Genomic DNA, 19272 nt, shown 5'->3' with positions numbered 1-19272 from the left:
CAACTCTCCTTTTAAATTAGCTTGTCCCAGAAAGATTGAGAATAAACACCTTGCTCCTACCTGTATGCTTTACCATAAGAGACCCAAATTTTTTGCTCATTCTTCAGCGAAAGTGGATTCTTAATTTCTTGACCGTGCTCGTCGAAAAGCCGGATTGAAGAAAAATTGAGGCCTGGTGGGTTGATGGAAGAACCTTGAAGTCTTCGATGAATCTTGAAAAGTAACTGGTGGGGGGGGGGGGGGCGGGGTGTGGAAATGAAGAAGAAAAAGAAATAACGTAAAATGTGAACACCTGTGATAAACTGTCTCTACTCTGTAACAGATGAAGTCCAAACAAATGATAATTAAATTCATACAGAATGTTAAAAGAAGTGTGAAATGACGGCAATGTTTAGCTCGGTGTAAAGTAACAAAATGAGCATGGGCTTTTAACCAGCAGGGGGTGCCACAGGCTCGTGATTGAGCTCTGACCCTTTGGCACGGGGACGGAAAGCAGATGTGACAGTCTTACAGAAAGAGCATTTAGCTTCTACACACGGTACCAGTCCTCTTTGATAAGGGTTATGCTTTTCTTGTCTGAGCTACACATTCTGTTGGGTCCTTCCAGAGTACGTTCAAGTTTTACAATCAGCAATCTCCCATCACCGAGACTAACCTCAGGTAACCAACGGTGGAACAATCCACCACTGACAGGATTGCAAAAATAAACATGACTTTCCGGCTTACGCCAATTCACTTAGAAGAACTCTTCCTGGATGTATTAATTAAGAGCTCTGCAGAAGCTTGCGAGCGGCTTCAATAATGGATGTTTTCAAGTTGTAAATAAGATGTAATCGAAGTGTGAAGTATGAAATGCTATCATTTAATATGTTAAATAATAGCATTGTCTGTGTTTGCTTCTATCTTATACTTAGAATCTCTAAATTATAAAGATATTTCTAACTGAAGGCATATTTCAAATGAAAGTAAATCTGGCTGAACTGTGTTGCACATGGACTTTTAAAAGATATTTTTCATCATTATCTGTCACCTTTGTTTGAGTGTTTAGGCCTCTGCTCTTTCCCGCTCTGTGCCCCAACTATCCATCACTCTGTTTTCCCCCCAGCCTTCTGTCACAGGCTTCCTTTTCTTCTCTGCCTTGTCAGTTCTTGTGTCTCTCAATTTCTTGTTACTCTGTAATCTCGGCAGGGATGCGGATATAGTTGTAGCCTTTTCTTGCCTAGCTGCTGTTCAGGGTGCCTTTTTTGCTCCTTCTATTAATTCCCATTGAAGGTATATTGAGACGTGCTAAATGCCGAGGCCCAGAGAAAAGGAAAGGCGCAAGCCTGTCATATATCTCCAGTTTCCTCACCTATTGGCTATAAACTCTTTACCGAGTAAAATATTTTCTATGACCAGCAACTGTATCCATAGAAGGCCTAAGGCTTAGGCTTTGCCCTAATTAGAGATAAATAATCTTATCTCCAACTTCATCAGCTTTATGTTGTTTTTATCAGCTCTGCACTGACCAGATTTTTTAGCCTTGAGCGTCAGAAGGGCTGAAAATGATGATACATCTTTCCTTTCATTAAAGTTAATACTTTTCATCCAGCATAGCCAAGTCCTTTGAGTTAAAAATAATGATTACTATTCTCTTTAGGAATATAATAGGCAAAGTGTTAGAATAGTAAAAATCTGTGTTTTGTTTTTCCACTGGAACCACAAAAAGTTTTGAAATCCATGGACTGTATTTATAAAGCCCTACATTTATTTCTGTGTGGTCTCAGCCCTTGAGCTTATTTTTTTGTGGCTTTGCTATGATTTCAGAAAACAAGTAATGTTGATCATTTTTTAAATCACAGTGATTTTGCTTTATAGGCATCTCCTTTTTTGTAAAGGGGGAAGATATAAAAAATTTAAGGCCTGATCCAGGAGATAAATAAGTACACAAAGAACAGGAGTGTGTGGTAGAGAAGGGATGTGAACACCTGACCACTTAACCAAATTCACTTTCACAGGAGTTGCATTGCAATCTCTATTTTCTCAACTTGGCAACACACTGCATTTTAGGTGTTCAAAGATGAGCATTCGACAGCCTACAGGAGGTAAGGCCTCAGTGTCTTTCATCTCTAGGTCATTGGTGAGGGCTGGGCTATAGTGACCAAAAATAGTGATAATCTTCACCCATTTATCTTTAAAGTTGTCATCACCAGGCCTTTATAGGATAAGAATTTGTTCAGGGACCTGAGAAGAGTGTAAAACATCTTAGGCTAGTGATTGAGACAAGTGTGCACCAAGGGAACAGTCGTCCTTGGGTGTCACAAGGGCTCTCCCAAAGAGCTTTATAATGCCCCTAGTTAAAGGTTTTCCCCCGGATTTTCTTGCATATAGATGCAAATCACAGATCAGTTTCAGTGTGCCATTAGCCAACAAAAGCTTTCTACAGAATAATATCTTCCTGTGTAATCTAACATAAATTCCATCTTCAATTTTTTATATGAACCAAAAAAGGACAATATTCTAATGTGGAAAAGAGGAATTTACAGGTAGAGAATTCTAGGAAGGCTTTTGTATCATGGTGATTTGTATAGTCAGGGATGTGATGGTAAAAGAAAACCAGCCAAGGCTCTTTATCATTCTCTCTCTAATCAATCAAGGTAGCACTTCCCATCTCTTCTGAGCTCAGCTAATGATCGGATGATCAGCTTTTGTGACTGACTGTGAAGTCCAGGTAATGGATACCACCAGGGAGAGGTAAGTCTGAGGGTACTGAACTGAAGGGGGAAAAAATGGAGCAAGTTTCTGAACAAAGGTCAAGCAACCGAGCCCAAAACACTGGTGTGCGCTCAGGCGAATAACCCCAATTTGTAAACAACAGGGTATTCAGTGTCCTTTCATGCAAGACAAAGACCCAAAATAAAGACCCTGAACATGTTGGTTCTGCTTGAGAAACATCCCAATTGTCTGGAAAATAGGAAAAGGTAAGAATGCCTAAGATAAACCATCTGGACTTGCTCACAACGAGCACAGGAGAAGACCAAGGCTGTGTGTTACTTGCTCAGGGTCTAGGGCTTGGAAATACCCTAGACGCAGAACACACCCTCCACTGGATATCATGTCACTTCTTTTCAATGTGTAAACAAGAGGACAATTCCAGAGTCCAGTGTAGACAGATTTTCAAATAAAAGCATAATGAAGATTAAGATGCTATTAAGTAAGAGGTCAGGAGTTAATATTATACTAAAGCTGAGAACCTCCGGAATCCAGAAGTCAAGCTTGAAACTATAAATCTTTACAGATCAGCAAATGATTAATCTTTCCTAAACAACTTTAAAAATGTAATTGTCTAAATTAACTACAAGTAACTTGGAAGATGCTCATAGTCATAAATGAATAGTCAGTAAACTCACTCTTTCCATCATATAGCCAGTTTGAATTGGGCTATTAGGCCCCAGATCTTTTTCACTGATACAAACAGAGATCTCTCCAGTGTCTTTACCATTTTCAAATATCTGAAAAATAAGCACATTCAAAATTAAAAATAAATACACGCACACATATACATACATATAAATACATATATAAACACAAGCAGTCCTGATTTTGCACAGTACACTGCTGACTGAAACTCATGCATATGGTTAACTGTGTAAAGCAAAGACGGCCTGTACACATGCAAGTAATTGGCAATGAAAAGCAACAGGACTAGAATAGTATAAAGGAAGTCCCTTGTTTCTCCTTTTGCTTTCAGTGTCCTTAACCTGACTGTCATTCCCTACAATCTTAAAATAGAAGGAAACACACACATTAAAGGAGGAATCACTGACTACACCGAATGCTTACATGGGGTAAGCATCAGGGAAAGGTCAGCTAGAAACCAATTAACTAGCTCATTTCATTCTTTTTGAAGAACATAAAGCCACTAATTATGTAAGGAATGTTTAATTTATATTTAAAATATATCAGTGTTCAGCTCATCTTTTGACTCAGTGAAAGGAAATTCAACCTGAAAAATTTATTGCATAAAGGTACAATGAAAGCCATCCATTTTAAGTGCATATAAGCAACAAGTTGCTGAGAACAGAGAGAAAATTCAGAACATTGCATTATGCAATGCTCATCTGGAAAAAGAAAATGCTAGCTAACGTTCTGGTCAAAGGTATCGAAATAAACCAGTCCCAAAGGAGGGCTCCACTAGAGTGAACACCATCCTCCGACCATGCTGAGGGCCCACATGGGGTGTGTCAGTCACCAGGCAAGAAAGAATGCAGGCCGATAGAGGCTTCATGAGTAATGTAAATCCTTGCTTTTTACTGTATTTTTTTCTCAAAAGTTCTTTCCTTTCCTTTCTGATAGACCTATCACATCAGAGTAGCCATTTTATTTCTTTCTAGTGCTATCGCCAGAGAAGATAATTTGGGAGAATATTCTATTTAAATATAAGAAAGAAAACCATCTGTTTTACTTTTGAGACAGTTTGAGAGTTATTTAATTAGTCCTAACCTGGTTTAGGAAATAATGTGCTTCAATAGCACTTCCTCAGGCTTTAGGCAAAAAAAAAAAAAAAAAAAAAAGGTTTTAAAAAAGAGTAACAATGTTTAAGAATGGTGGGGTTTTCTCCACTCTGTGCTTTTCATCGTACTGACAGCCTAGTGGAGAGGGTACAGCTGTCAGCCTTGGGGCATTGAGGCTCTACACTCTACAGTAGCTTTTGCTAAAGGGGATTTTTTAAACCTCTTTTCTGAGAAAAGATACAATTCTGAGCAAGAAATCTCTCTACTTTAGCCAGGAACTTTGTAAACCCAACTGTTGCCTACAAACCTATGGGAAATAATGTGGGAGGAGAATCTTACTGTCCCAACAATCTCTTCAGGGCCCTCTTAAACAACAGAGCCATTTAGCAATTAGGTTCACAATTCTAGGTGGCACGCATTCTGCAAGGTTAGTGTTGACAAAGGCTCAGTTTGGAGAACTTATCGATGTTCCTTTGTCAAGACTTGTTAGATGTGGAACTGGAGTGCAGCAAATTATATTCTAGAAAATAGCTGTGTGAGTGCTGTCAAACTGAGAAAGCAAATAGGACCTGGACAACACCTAAGATCTTCATTAGCTTACTGCTTTCCTCACTACTGTTAATAAGCCTTCCCTTCTATGTCCATAAAAGAGTGTTCCCAAGAAAAATAAGGCTCTGGCCTCTAAAAGCCCTATGAGGGCATAAAGAAAAAAGAGGTGCTTTATTGTTTAAGTGAAAGTTTAGGTGTTTAAGTGAAAGAAATCTGCCCTCTACTAGTCATTCATACAATGTTTTTTTTTTTTTTCTGTATTTCTACAAAAGTAAAAATTCCCCAAGCTGAAATTCTATGACATTCTGCTTTTCTTAGGGCTCAGCTCCTATTTTTAAGGTCTATATCACTATGACCATTTTTCTTTAATCTAAGTATTCTATTTTTTTCTTCCTTTGCATGAGAAGTATTTTTATTTCTATTGTCCAATGTCTAAACAAAGATAGCTCTCTAAACAGAGTTTATATAGGAAAATAAAAAATAGTCTACCTTTATTTTCCTGCTGCCTAATCCTTGGCTTAAGAAAAACCAACTGCTTCCTAGTGACTATCTGCATGCCGTCACCTCCTTATAGTTCTAAAACTAAATTCTCACTCTTGAAGTAGGGTGATACAAAAAGCCAGCTAAGGCTAGTCTTGAGTCCCTAGCTGAGTAGTAATGCAATAGAATCTAAAAAAAAAAAGTGGGGGGGATCCAGATCCTTTCGAAAAACATTGTAGCTAATGACTATTGAAAAAAATACCTATAAATAGGAACTTACTTCTATGCCCTTAGTTACACAAAGTACAGAGTTTCTAGGAGGAGTTTCCCATGAACTGCAGTCTTTTTACTTTCCGTCATGTCAACAATGACTTTTCTTCAGCAGAATTAAATTAGGTTAACACCAATGTTTCACTGTAATGTTGTTAATTATTCATTCAACAAATATTTATTGAGTGCCTACTATGTGCCATCCACTGCTCAAGTGCTCAAGATACACCAGTGAACTAAGATTCCTGACAGAACAAGTAATTAAATCATATAGCAAGGTCAGGATACATCCAGGTCTGTGAGGTCTGAAGTTTATACAACTTGGTGGGCCTTCTTTAACAAAAAAAATGCAAAATTACAAATGGAAAGCTAGATACAAAATATTTATTTAAAATGAGAAATTACAACAATTTACACATGTTAAAAAGCTCACACATAGCAAAAAACATGACAAAATCCAGAAAAAGTCACAAAATATTTTCATTAATTTACTATCCAATGCACATTTTTTGGCTGAATTGTCTTCAATCACCTCTTCATTTGGTAATCTTGTAACATTTTCTATAAGGAGAATAGGAATATAATTCCATCTTCCCTCTTGCATGGTTAATCAAAAAATTTCTGTTATTGATTAGAAAAATTTCTCTCAACTACACAACTTGGTTGGTCATTTCATAAACATTTTTAGGATTGATGTCAACTTTGGGAAAAGCTTGATAGATTACTTTAAAATATGAGCTGTAAAATGTGGAAAGATTTTCTACAAGTTACTTGACTTTGTTAATTTCACACTATGTTTTTTCCTCCACCACCCATATACTTTTGGTGACAGGTACTCTAGCCCACAGTCAAAAAGCAATACACTCTATGGCCAGCAGGTAGTAGCCATCTTCCTAGAAGCTCTTCCCATACCAGGGTGGCTTAGCCCTAACTTAACTACGATACAGGGAAATGACTGCAAACCAGTAACTACATCCCACTATGCTCAAACTAAATGTATCCTCAACTCAACTTCCCCTTAGCCAGACCTCAAAAATGCCTGCAACCACTTCAGCTCCAGCTGGTGCAAGGGAAAACTTGACAGAGAGGAAGTTGGAGTGGAAACAGACAATGGTCTCAGTCAATTGTAGTTAAAATATATTATATTTGCAAATTTTACAGAAACATGTGGCCCTGTGAACACATTGCTAGGGCCTCTCCCAGGGTTTTGGAAGGGGCCTAAGCAGGAAAGGGGCCTTGAAGCTTAGGTACATTGGCATCATGGTAAATGCACCTTGGAGGAAGTTAGAAGGTGGTTAAGTGCCATGTAAAGAGGAAAAAATATAGCAAGGAAGGGATATAGGGCCTAGGATCAACGAGTGGGATGGGTGGTGGTCGCCATATGAAGCAGGTGATCAGAAAAGGCTTTCAAGAGAGGAAAGATTTGAGTAAAGACTTGGCGGTGAGAGAGTTAGCCAAGCAGATAGCTGGCAGAAGAGCACTGGAGGCAGAGGGAGAGGCTAGAACAAAGAAACTAAGGCAGGAACGTGCCCAGTATGTTCCAGGAACTACAAGCAGGCTGGTGTGACAGGAGCAGAGTGAGAGAGAAGAAGGGTAAGTAACGTGAAATCAGAGGGTTCAGGGGTGGGCAGCAAAATGGGGGATCCTTGGAGGGATTGGAACAGAGCAGTAACAGGATCTGACTTAAAAGGAGCATCGGGGCTGCTGGGTGGAGGGTAGACTCCAGGGAGCAAAAGTTATCCGAAGGGTGAATGACTGCGGCTCAGACAGAGTATTAACAATGGACTTGGTTATAAATGGTCAATTTCTGTTGTTCATTCCAGAGTAATTTGTTCATTAGTGGGGTTGGGAAATAAAATTTGTAGCTAGGCTAATATTTCTGGACCGTGATGTCTGCATCTATGGATGCAAATAAATCAACCTAAGTATAACTTCATATGTAGTTTTTGTGAAGGCACAAAAATGTTAACAAACTATCAAAAGAACTGTATTTACTGTGAAGATTTTATAGAGGCAGTGACCAAAACTTAAACCATGCGGGGGGAAGATGACTTGAATAGGATGTTGTTCTTTGACCAGTTTGCCTGGCATCATTTATGACACCTATTTAAGGACTTGTATAAGGCCTAGTTCAGTGCCATTATCGGCCTTTAATGCTATAAGTCTGGTTAAGAGCTAGCTGTCGGGGACCAGCAGGTTCCCAAACTCTCCATAACAGCTGGACAGACCACCCAGGAAGCTCTTCTGTGCGTGAGTGGAAGGCCAAACACCTAAGCTTCAAAATGCCTCAGGAGGCAATGCTGTCAAGAAGCAATAACAGGAAAATGACACCGCAGTGTGTGGCCAAAAGTTGGGAGGCTGTACAGTAACAGGATTTACTACTAGAGGTCTGGTGAAGGAAAGGAATATAAAATAGCCCCACAAAACCATCTGGCATACTTCAGGTAAAATAATTAAATATGTTGGGAAAAGGTTAACTTACATGTTGTCTTGGATTAGGGTCCCCAGGAAACAGACTCTGAGACCAATATTTAGCTGCGGGAAGTTTCCGGCGGAGCGTTCTCAGGTACAACACAGGTGAGGGAAGTGAGAAACAGGAGTGGGCAGAGGGAGAAGGTAAACTGTGATGCAGTTGCAACACAGGCCTCCGGTGGGAGCTCTAGACCTGGGATGGCCCCTCAGAGTTGTCCAGAATTGAGGCCAGGGAGTATGGCTTTGCACTGCCCACCAATCACATACTGGATGCAGACTGCCCTCGGGATGGGGGCCTCATCTTGGGAGAAGCAGCAACTTCACACCAAGGGCAACTGTCCGAGCAGAATGTAGGTGTGGCAGCTGGAGGTGGCGGGTAGGTATCTCAGTCCTAAGAGGGAATCCAGGTAGCGTGGCACGGCATCCGCTACACACACGCACAGTGATTCGCAGTGTAGGGTGCGCACGCCTTTCAATCACTCAATACTCAAAGCAACTGGATTTTACAGGTGAGTCTCAGAGAGGTTAAGTGACTTGCCTAGCGCAGATCTACTCATAAGGGGCAGCGAGATCTTTAGAAATCAAGTCCTCTGATTTTTTTCCAGCTTTATTGAGATATAATTATCATATAACATGTAAATTTGTGCACAACGTGTTGATTTGATACACTTACATATTTCTAAATGTTACCAGGGTTAGCTAACACCTCCATCACATCACATAATTACCATTTCTTTTTGTGGTAAGAACATTTAAGATCTACTCTCTTTAAAACTTTCAAGTTTTCAAGGGGCCCACCTCAGCCCCTAGTACCCACCATCCTAGTCTCTGTTTCTACAAGGTCGGCTTTCTTAGACTCCACATATAAGTGATATCATACGGTATTTGTCCTCCTCTGTCTGACTTATTTCACTTAGCATAATGCCCTACGATGTTTTAAATTACAAACATCAAAATTTACTCTTATATCTAAGATTAGAGATCTAACAATATGAAACAATATGAAAATTTTTAAAGGTATAGAAAAGTAATTTATAGAAGTTTTTTACCTAAGTCAAAGAACATGAAAATTAAAATGGAATATTTTCCTTATGTGAGAAGCTAATTAGCCATGAAAAAAATCTATCCAATCAGAATTCAAAGTAACCTTTAGAGACAGAAAATTAACTCTAAGTGAATTAACATTGTATGTACATTAAATCAGATAAATGTGCTATTACTTTTTTTATTGTTACAGACTTGTAAGATAGTTTATAGAATGTCCACATTTTCTATATCTTCTCAAATGTATAATATACTATAAATCAAACTGTAAACATGTCTAATTTTAATATTCAGATAAGAAGATAATCACAAAGCAAATATTAAAATTATGAGATTCAGGCAATGAAAAGTTAATAATGAATTAGTATGTTTATACTGCATATAGGAAAATGCGTTTTAATGCCTAACAGAGATATCTTTAAACTGTACGTAACAGGTAAGGAGACAGTACATTTGTCCCAAGAAATGAAAATGCACTTATGTGAAGACAAGTTATTTCACTGTTCAACTTCACCAGTCTAAATGGGACCTGAATCAAAAATCAAATAACATTGTTTTAAAGCCCAGAAAAGGTATATTTAAGAAAATAATTTATTTTAAAAGAGACATTTTAGATTTCCTCTGTAAGTTGCAGCACAGCCCACCATTTAGAAGATATAAAGTGGGTGACTGCCTATGGTGTAGGATTTTAGGGGTGGGCTAAAAGACTCTGACCCCAAAATACCACTCCCATCAACTTGCCAATACTAGTTGAAATTCCAGTTGGAGGGGTACTCTTTTGTCACAATTGAAATACCACAGCTCTATGAGAGAAAATAATATTCGGCCTTATTGGTTATTGATCTTTGAGGCTAGGATTTTCAATCTTGGCTTTCTGGAATTCCTCAGAGGGCCTAGGGTAGGGCTGGTGGATAGGGGAGTGAGAGTGGGGAGCTGTGGTCCTAAATGGGAGATCAAACCTGATGAGTGAGTCTGTGGGGAAAGCCACCAACCTGGCTTCAAAAGGGGTACATCCTACTTTCATTTACTTTACATAGGGCATTCCAAGAAAGAACTTTGATCTAAGAAAAAAAAGTTTTGATACTGTCTTAGCTTAAAAGAAAGTATGGTATGCCTTTTTCCTGAAGTAAGGATGGTACCTGACAGCCTGAATTGGGGGTTGGAGTTGGGTATGGAGGAAAGGCCACGGGGGCCAAGGATGGAGAGGTCTGCAAGATGCCCTCATCAGCTTCACAGTTACTCTGGGAGTGGGCCTGTGTTCTTTTCCTTTAAGCATTTAAAGTCACATTTCACTGCTTTGCCATAATTTTTTTAAAGGGCTTCTCCCCAACCCCATTTTTGACAAAGTAAAATTTCTAAAACAAGGTGCATGATGCTGCAAAAAATAATCTTTTTGTATCCAATTACAATTCTCACTAAATTCATTACATGAAAATGTTTAAAATTATATAGAAGATTGTGGCAAGGGAAATGTGTTTGCCTGATGTTCTAAGCCAAGTAATTTCTTTTTCTTTTTTTAATTTTTAATTAATTTTTTTTTTTGGCTGCGTTGGGTCTTCGTTGCAGTGTGCGGGCTTCTCATTGCGGTGGCTTCTCTTGTTGTGGACCATGGGCTCTAGGCACGTGGGCTTCAGTAGGTGTGGCACGCAGGCTCAGTAGTTGTGGCTCATGGGCTCTATGAGCGCAGGCTCAGTAGTTGTGGCACACGGGCTCAGTTGCTCTGCGCATGTGGGATCTTCCGGGACCAGGGCTCGAACCCATGTCCCCTGAATTGGCAGGCGGATTCTTAACCACTGCGCCACCAGGGAAGTCCCCAAGTAATTTCAATAAGCCCTTTATAAATGAGAATATTTCAAGGAGAAGTGGAACAAAGATTTTTCACTTTGTCTAAATAAATTTAGTGCCTAAAATTATATTTAATTGGGATTAAAATATCAATATCAGGTATGTGGGTCCTGTCAGTAGCTGAGCATTATATGATGTATTATATACCAGATTTTGGTAAATAAAGGTTTTTAAAAGTTCCTGGGCTCAATATATTTCTTCTCAAGGAATGTAAGGGCTTTTTTGATGAGAAAAGCATAGCCACAGCCCCCCAATTCTATTTTACTAGGGAAAAGAATACTATACGATTAAAGATGAGCCAAATCATCAGACTTCCCCAATTCTCAGCCTCAGAGATCATATTCTCATCTTTCAATAGAATATATGTTTTTAATGCTATTCGGTTTCTTTTTTATGTATCAAATATGCCTGGAAAGGTAATTTTTTCCCCTAATATGAATAGATACTCTGAGTAACTAAAACCTATGCAAAAGTTTATTGCCTAGAGCAATACATTTTTATTTTTTAAAAAATCCATTTTTTATCATAAAACATTATCAACACTGTAGGTAGAATCTGAGGTAGGAATAGATGCATCACTTCATTTGCACTTACTAGAAAATCTGCATTCCCTTCTATGTTCAAATGATGAGCTAATGCTTGATAATATTCATGATAATATTCAATATTCATTCATTTCTATGTTCAAATGATGAGCTAATGCTTGATAATATTCATGATAATATTCAATATTCATTCATTTCTATGTTCAAATGATGAGTTAATGCTTGATAATATTCATGGTGACTCGAGCTAACATAGATGTCAGTGGGTAATCCAGGGGACAGGAGCATATGCAAGAGGAGAATCTCAGTGACTTGAAAATCTCAAACACTCTGTGAAAAAGCTAATTGAGAGGTAAAGACAAATTAACTGCTATGGAGGAGGACAGTCTCCCTGAGAGAGAGAGTGTGCCTGCAGCAGTAAGGTTCAGTGATTGCATTTAGTCTGCATAACTGCTAGGACAGTAATCCAGCTCTGGCCTGTGGACTTTCCCCGCTGACTGCCCACCTGGCAATTCCCTGGGCACCTTCAAGACTGTCAGGACTGCACAGGAAAAGCCTGTCTCATTACAACGGCTCTGCATGGGAGATTATGCCCCGCCCAACCAATTGCTCTTCCTTGATTTTGATACAGACACAGTTTTTCAGTTTTTCTCTTCATTGAGTCTAGGAAGGGAATATTGTATCTTCCTGCACATAGAGATTTACACCTGGCTGCAGATGCCTGTCAGGAAATAGGGTGGGGTGAATACACTGGCATTCCCCCACCCCCAACAGGCCACCAAAAAAATGAAAAAAGAAAGGAAAGAAAAGAAGGCAAGATGGAAAAGAGCACTGGAAAGAAGGGCAGGTGAGATACTTCAGTGCCTACTGCTAACAGCTATCTCATGAGATGTTAGCAGGCATTCATGGGATCTAAAGTTTACTCGCCTTTAAAATGGACAGTCCAACATTTGCCTTGGTGAAATCTATATATGAAAACTGATTATCTCCATCGCATTTTGTCCAACATTTAATATATGTTCTTGAAGTCACAACAATAACATTGACTATTCCAGTTTTACTACTCTAGAAACAATTCCTTTGAAAATGAAGTTTTAAGTTGGTATGTTTTACTACTTGTACTTAGAGCATATCCTAAATTTGTTGTCCCACTGTTTACTCAAATAATGTAGGTGAAATAACAGAGCAGCTCAGAGATGGTAAATACATATATGGGAAAAGTGGTTAAACAGAAAGACAAGGACCAAGGAATGTACAATGGAAATAAGAACATAATACGCATGCAGAACAGTGATGACACCATACCCCCCCCAAAAAAAATCTCGCCACTTGACCTCAGTTGTCTCCTTTTATCCATTGAATTGTTCCATAGACTCCTAAATATTTAAATAAACTTCCTATTAAATTTTATATATGGTTAGAAAACTTTACGTATGGGTATATATGGTTAGAAAACTTTAAAACTTTTTAAAAATGATCACAAAATGGAATACAAATCTCAAATGGTTTCATGGTGTCGTTGTGCCTTTGGTAGAGCAAATTCAAGTCTCCAAAGTATAGGAAAGGCCAGGGAGGTATTACAGATGAAAATTAGCATCTTTTCTGTTATCAACGAAATTAGCCCATTTTCTAAACATAAGCAAGCCTGTAAACTAAAATGAAATTGTAGTAAAAAGTTGAGAAGACCTACACATTAGTTTTATTGTCTTCAAAAGGAGGTGTCATATTGTTCAGATTAAATAATCACAGACTTGGGCCAAGAAGGTGTTGCAGGCTTCTCTGCCTCTTCCCACTGTACCAAGCACAATGCCTTGTAGACATATGTCTTTAATAATGTATGGGCTTATTGGACTATTCACTTAAATTTTTCTTTTATTCTGTAATTGGAAGAATAAAAATTGTTAGATACATACTACCTAGAGGATGAACTAGATGCTGGACAAAGACATTCTTTAAAAGTAAATCTCTGAATTAGCCCTTTTTAAAAACTTAAATTTCTATACGCTAGGAGAGAACACTATAACCAAGCAATATAAAAAAGAAATGCTAAAAAAATCTCCAAATCACGGCTCTCTGAATCTTGTTTTTATCCAGCTTACTAAATTCCACCATATTTCCCTTGCTCACAGCCAGAGTGGATTCATGTAAAGTTAGTGAAGATTAAGCTTCAGGACCCTTAACTTGCTCTAGCTCCTGAGAGTGAGTGCTAAAAGTTGAGAGTGCTGGAAGCTATAAAGCATCAATAGGTGGGGACGGGAAGCCAGGTAGTAATCAGAGTATTTTTATGTAAGAATGTCTGATAAGCTGCCTTAAAACATCGCAGAAGAAAGAATCTGAATCTCCAAGTCTCCATTAATTTGTTGTGATTTATTTTCTCATTCTAAATAAATAGTCACTTTCAGGCCTAATTTTAAAGAGGCTCCTCTCCCCCAGATTTTACAAGCTCTAGGTCCCAAAGAAACTGGATCTGCCTCTACTGGCAGCAAATGGAAGATAACCCACAAAGCATCATTGACCAATTGTGTGTGAAAAGCACTACTAATTCCGGTAAAAGGACTTCCCTGTACCCATCTTCCGCTCATTCCCCCGTGCTTTCTCCCACCGACTCACACATCCCACACTCTTGCTCATCAATTCCCCATCAGATCACCCACCTTCCTACTAGTTTTTCCACCCACCATCCCCTACAGATTTGCTAATACCCTTTCCTATCAATCCTTTCTTTCCTGCTCTCCCAGGGAAACGCCAACATTTCTGACAGCATCTCCATGGGGATGAAGAGGAGGAGGAGTTGCAGGGAAAGAACAGGACTGGGAAGGCAGAAGTCACTGAGCCATGGCTGTAGCAGATGTTCTCATAAGGCTGAGGGTGATGGCAGTGACAGGGGATATGGGGTAAGAGAAGGTTTGGAATAGTAAGAAATTGGTCCAAAAGCTTGTTACCTGAAGGGCTTCGTAAATTATGCCACACATTGAGTGTGACCACTAAGGGTAAAAACAATAAGAAATCTCATCAACCTAAAAGGTGCTATGATGTGATGGGAAGAGAATGTACCAAAATACAAAAAAGTGTACGCTGTGGTTGTGACTACATATGAGTGCATATGGAAATTATATGCAAGAGTGAGAATGGTTATATAAGGAATAATGTGATTACGGGTGATATAACTTTTTCCTAAAATTCTTCTAATGTTGTTATGTTGTGGTTTCAATTTTTTTTTTTTTTAAACAAGGAACTTTCCCATGGCAGGATGGACATTGAAAAACTATTCTCGGTCTTTTGTCTTATGTGTCTATTTAAACTGGGTACTGTATTATGCAAAAATGGAACTGAGGCCGTATGGAACACAGAGCGTGTCCTTTTAAGAGGTGATCTTCTAATATTAAGACCTAACCAAAAGCTGCTATTTTAAAATTATCAATGAGGGACTTCCCTGGCGGTCCAGTGGTAAAGAATCCACCTTCCAATGCAGGGAACACGGGTTCGATCCCTGGTTAGGGAACTAAGATCCCACATGCCGCAGGGCAACTAAGCCTGCGTGCCACAACTACTGAGTTCGCGTACCTCAACAAGACAGCCCGTGTGCCACAGCTACAGAGCCCGCGCGCCCTGGAGCCCACGGGCCACAACTAGAGAGAGAAAATCCACATGCCACAACTAGATAGAAGCCCACGCACCGCAACAAAGAACCCGCGCGCCGCAAAGAAAGATCCTGCATGCCTCAACGAAGATCCCATGTGCAGTAACTAAGACCCGATACAGCCAAATAAATACATAAATAAAAGGGAAAATAATTTTTTAAAAATAGATAAAATTATCAACGAAAGATATGATGAGGATGAGAAGCTCAGTGAAGAAGTGAAGGCAAACACACATAATATGAAAAAGCACCCCAGGGGATTTTTGAATCACACCCTGCCTACAGCCCCTAGTTGAACACCTAGAAGCTCTAGAAGATGATGATGACTACAATATATTATGTTTGGTTCTTGAAGCTGAGTCCTGGGCTCACATATGTATTCAACGGTGATACAAATCATCAAATAGAGAAAAGTCGAAAGATAATCATTCCAATTCACTGTTTTATCAAAATGAATAGAAAAGGGGAAAAATAAGTTTTACTGGAGCCATGCCTTTCAGTTATAAATGGAAAATGGATTGATTGATTGATTGATTGATATATCATCTAACGCTCCGCATAGCACATGCTACAAGGTGGGATAAAGTTGTTCGTAACTACAAAAGTCACGGCCCTTGCCCACAGTGACTCAGAGGTAACTGGGCTAGAGATAGTGTTCCAAAAAAGGGCAGTTCATTCACACTCCATGGAAACAGAGTTTGCCCAGGCTACTGATATGAACTGATTCTGGAATTAACAGAGGATGGTGTGCTGCTGTGACCTATGCTCAATATCTCTCCAGTTGGAATTAGCAAGTTCTCCTCATCTAGAGAGTATGGAAATACTCCTCAATTCTAAGAGATCTGCAATTCTGAATACTTAGGGTATACTTTGCTAATCCAGTTTTGTCTCTACTACCTAGCTATTTCAGATGTAAGAACTCGTTTAGAAAACTACAGATCTTTATTTCTTTTCCAGCAGTCCAAACATCTACTCCCAAAAATATGGGGGTTGGAGGGAAAGGAGAAAATGCATTACCATGAATAATACACAATAATTTATTTACAACGTTCCATTTAATTTTATATGAAAAACATGTCAGTCACTTTGGCCATCCAAGACCAACTTGCCTTTCTAGACTAATTACTGGAAAGTCCTATGTGCCCTGTGTTGTACACGACCCTGCCTTTGCCCACTCAGTGGCTATGGGTGGTTGAATTAATGTCAGGGACTTAGGTAAGGCTGGACTGACCCAAACAGATTCTCTCTTTAAATGATTTGAACTAGGAGACACAAAGACTCTAGTCAGATGATGATGACCATTTAAACCTAAAAGTTAGGGAGAGCTAGGGGCCATAATTTCCCTCCATGTACGTACAAAGGAGTAAAAACAGAAAGCCAGCCTGCAGAAAGAAATGAGAAATGAAAAAGCTCAGAAAGATGAGGAGCGGAGAGACTATGGGGCTTCAGGAGAAAGAGATACGGAAAAGAAGTGACTTTCTTGTGAGAATCGGCTATACTTCCTGGTTTTCATTTCTGTGAGATTCCTTTATGTTTTCAACAAACCCTCTTTTTATTTGAAATGGTTTGAGAGGGTTTGTGTTGCAGGTAACCAGAGAGTTTTTATGTAAACACAGGATTTATATCATAGAGCAGATGGGGAAAGAGGAAGCTCAAAAGAGGGGAGAAATAAAACGAAAGTTCCCTTGACCCCAGGCCTGGCCAAGTGCTGACAGGGAAAGGCAAATGTGGGGCTCCGAAATGAAAGAAGTATTGTTTGCAGGAATCTTTGTTTTTGTTTGTTTTTTTTTTCCTTTCTATTTTTTTATTGAATTATAGTTGACATACAACATTAGTTTCAGGTGTACAACATGGTGATTTGACATTTGTATACATTATGAATTGATCACCATGATAAGTCTAGTGACCATCTGTCATCATACAAAGTGACTGCAATGTAATTGACTATATTCCCTGTGCTATACATTACATCCCTGTAGCTTATTTATTTTATAACTGGAAGTTTGTACCTCTTAATCCCTTTCACCTATTTCGCCCAACCCCCCACAACTCCCTCCCCTTTGGTAACCACCAGTTTGTTCTCTGTACCTATGAATCTGTTTCTGTTTTGTTTGTTTTGTTTAATAGATTCCACATATAAGTGAAATCATATAGCATTTGTCTTTCTCTGTGACTTATTTCATTTAGCAAAATACCCTGTAGGTCCATCCATGTTGTTGCAAATGGCAAGATTTCATTCTTTTTATGGCTAACATTCCATTGTGTATATATATATCCATTTGCCTATCAATGGATACTTAGGCTGCTTCCATATCTTGGCTAAATAATGCTGCAATGAACATAGGGGTGCATATATCTTTTCAAATAACTGTTTTCGTTTTCTTCAGATGAATGCCCAGAAGTGGAAGTGCTGAATTGTATGGTAGTTCTATTTTTAATTTTTTGAGGAACCTCCATACTGTTTTCCATAATGGCTGCACCAATTTACATTCCCAACAACAGTGTTCGAGGGTTCCCTTTTCTCCACATCCTCACCAACACTTGTTTTTTGTTATATTTTTGATAATAGCCATTATGACAAGTGTGAGGTGATATCTCATTGTAGTTTTGATTTGCATTTCCCTGATGGCTAGTGATGCTGAGCATCTTTTCATGTGTCTGTTGACTATCTGTATGTCTTCCTTGGCAAAACACCTATTCAGGTCCTCTGCCCATTTTTTAATTGAATTGTTTGGGGTTTTTTTGATGTGTGATTTCTTTATATATTTTGGATATGAACCCCTTCTTAGATATATCATTTGCAAACATCTTCTCCCATTCAGTATGTTTTTTCATTTTGTTGATGGTTTCCTTCGATGTGCAAAAGCTTTTTTGTTTGGGATACCCCCATTTGTTTATTTTTGCTTTTGGTGCCCTTGCCTGAAGATCTCCAAAAAAATATACTGCTAAGACTAATGTCAAGGCAGCATACAAGAAGCACACTTCTAGGAGTTTTATGGTTTCAGGTCTTACATTTAGGTGCAAAATGGCAGACTGGATCTGTAACCAAGTCAGAAATCTGGAAAAGAACAATGCTACTGGACTACAGGAACACTTGACCTTGATGTCTTGGACATCACTTCCTAAGCCTTTAGCTGACTAGCATAGACTATGAGAAATATATTATCGTGTTTACTTTGGAATTACACTTCCCCAAAGGTCAATTTTTACATGGTAACATTCTCGTTCAAAATGTAAACAAGGAATGCCATTAAAGAAATAAGTTATAGACAGAAAATATAATGTTTATAATGTTATTTGCAAAATAAGACTGAATATTAAGGGGAATTGTAGAGATAAAGGCTGATCAAAATACAATTACTTCGAATGTTATCACATTCAAATATGAACATAATCAAAAGGAAATGAAGAACTGTAGTTATGGTTCTTTAGATGGAAAAGAGCCATACTTTGAGTAATTCAATTTTACTAATTATAGTCTCTTGAAACATGAGATATGAGATTATTGAACAATCTTAATTTGACAGACTTAAACAAAAGTATTTAAACTCCCTAAGCTTTCAGTACCTAAACCACTTTAGCTGAGTATGAATTATTTTTTTTCTCTTCCAATGATGCAATAGCAAAGGGTAGTTTAGGACATTTAGCCATCTTGTCCTAACAAATAACCAATTCACCTTTTTTTCCCAGTATATTCTTACGTATTGATTTTACCAAGTGAACTCAGACATGTGTCACACTTATCCAATACAGATCCTTTTCCTTGGAAATGTAGTTAGAACATCAATCAGTCACCTGGCCTTTCACCTCTAATTCCTATTGCCACTGTCTGCCAATTATTAAAGCTTGTCCATTTCTCCAAGTAAGTTATTTTTAAAAACTGAAATACATAGTGACTCCTGTGAAAAATATATGTTTCTTAGAAAAGCATGTA

At 38.5% G+C, this 19272-nt stretch overlaps 1 protein-coding gene across 14 annotated transcripts in view; it reads right to left on the bottom strand.

The window, feature by feature from the left end:
* The window catches only part of DCDC1 (doublecortin domain containing 1), a 471890-nt gene that overhangs the window by 228000 nt on the left and 224618 nt on the right, over positions 1-19272 (bottom strand). For all 14 annotated transcript variants that reach the window (XR_014231897.1, XR_014231898.1, XM_082343681.1 and 11 more), the window contains exons 11-12: positions 3390-3491; positions 61-224 (exon numbers count right to left, since the gene is read on the bottom strand). Coding sequence is in view for 12 of the 14 variants with exons in the window: in XM_082343681.1 (XP_082199807.1) it covers positions 61-224; positions 3390-3491 (266 nt within the window). In the remaining 2 variants the exon portion in view is untranslated. The remainder of the gene's footprint in view (positions 1-60; positions 225-3389; positions 3492-19272) is intronic.

This window comes from Balaenoptera borealis (assembly GCF_965194805.1).
Source record: "Balaenoptera borealis genome assembly, chromosome: 11".
Taxonomy (NCBI): domain Eukaryota; kingdom Metazoa; phylum Chordata; class Mammalia; order Artiodactyla; family Balaenopteridae; genus Balaenoptera; species Balaenoptera borealis.
This window is presented reverse-complemented; position numbering and strand designations above follow the sequence as displayed.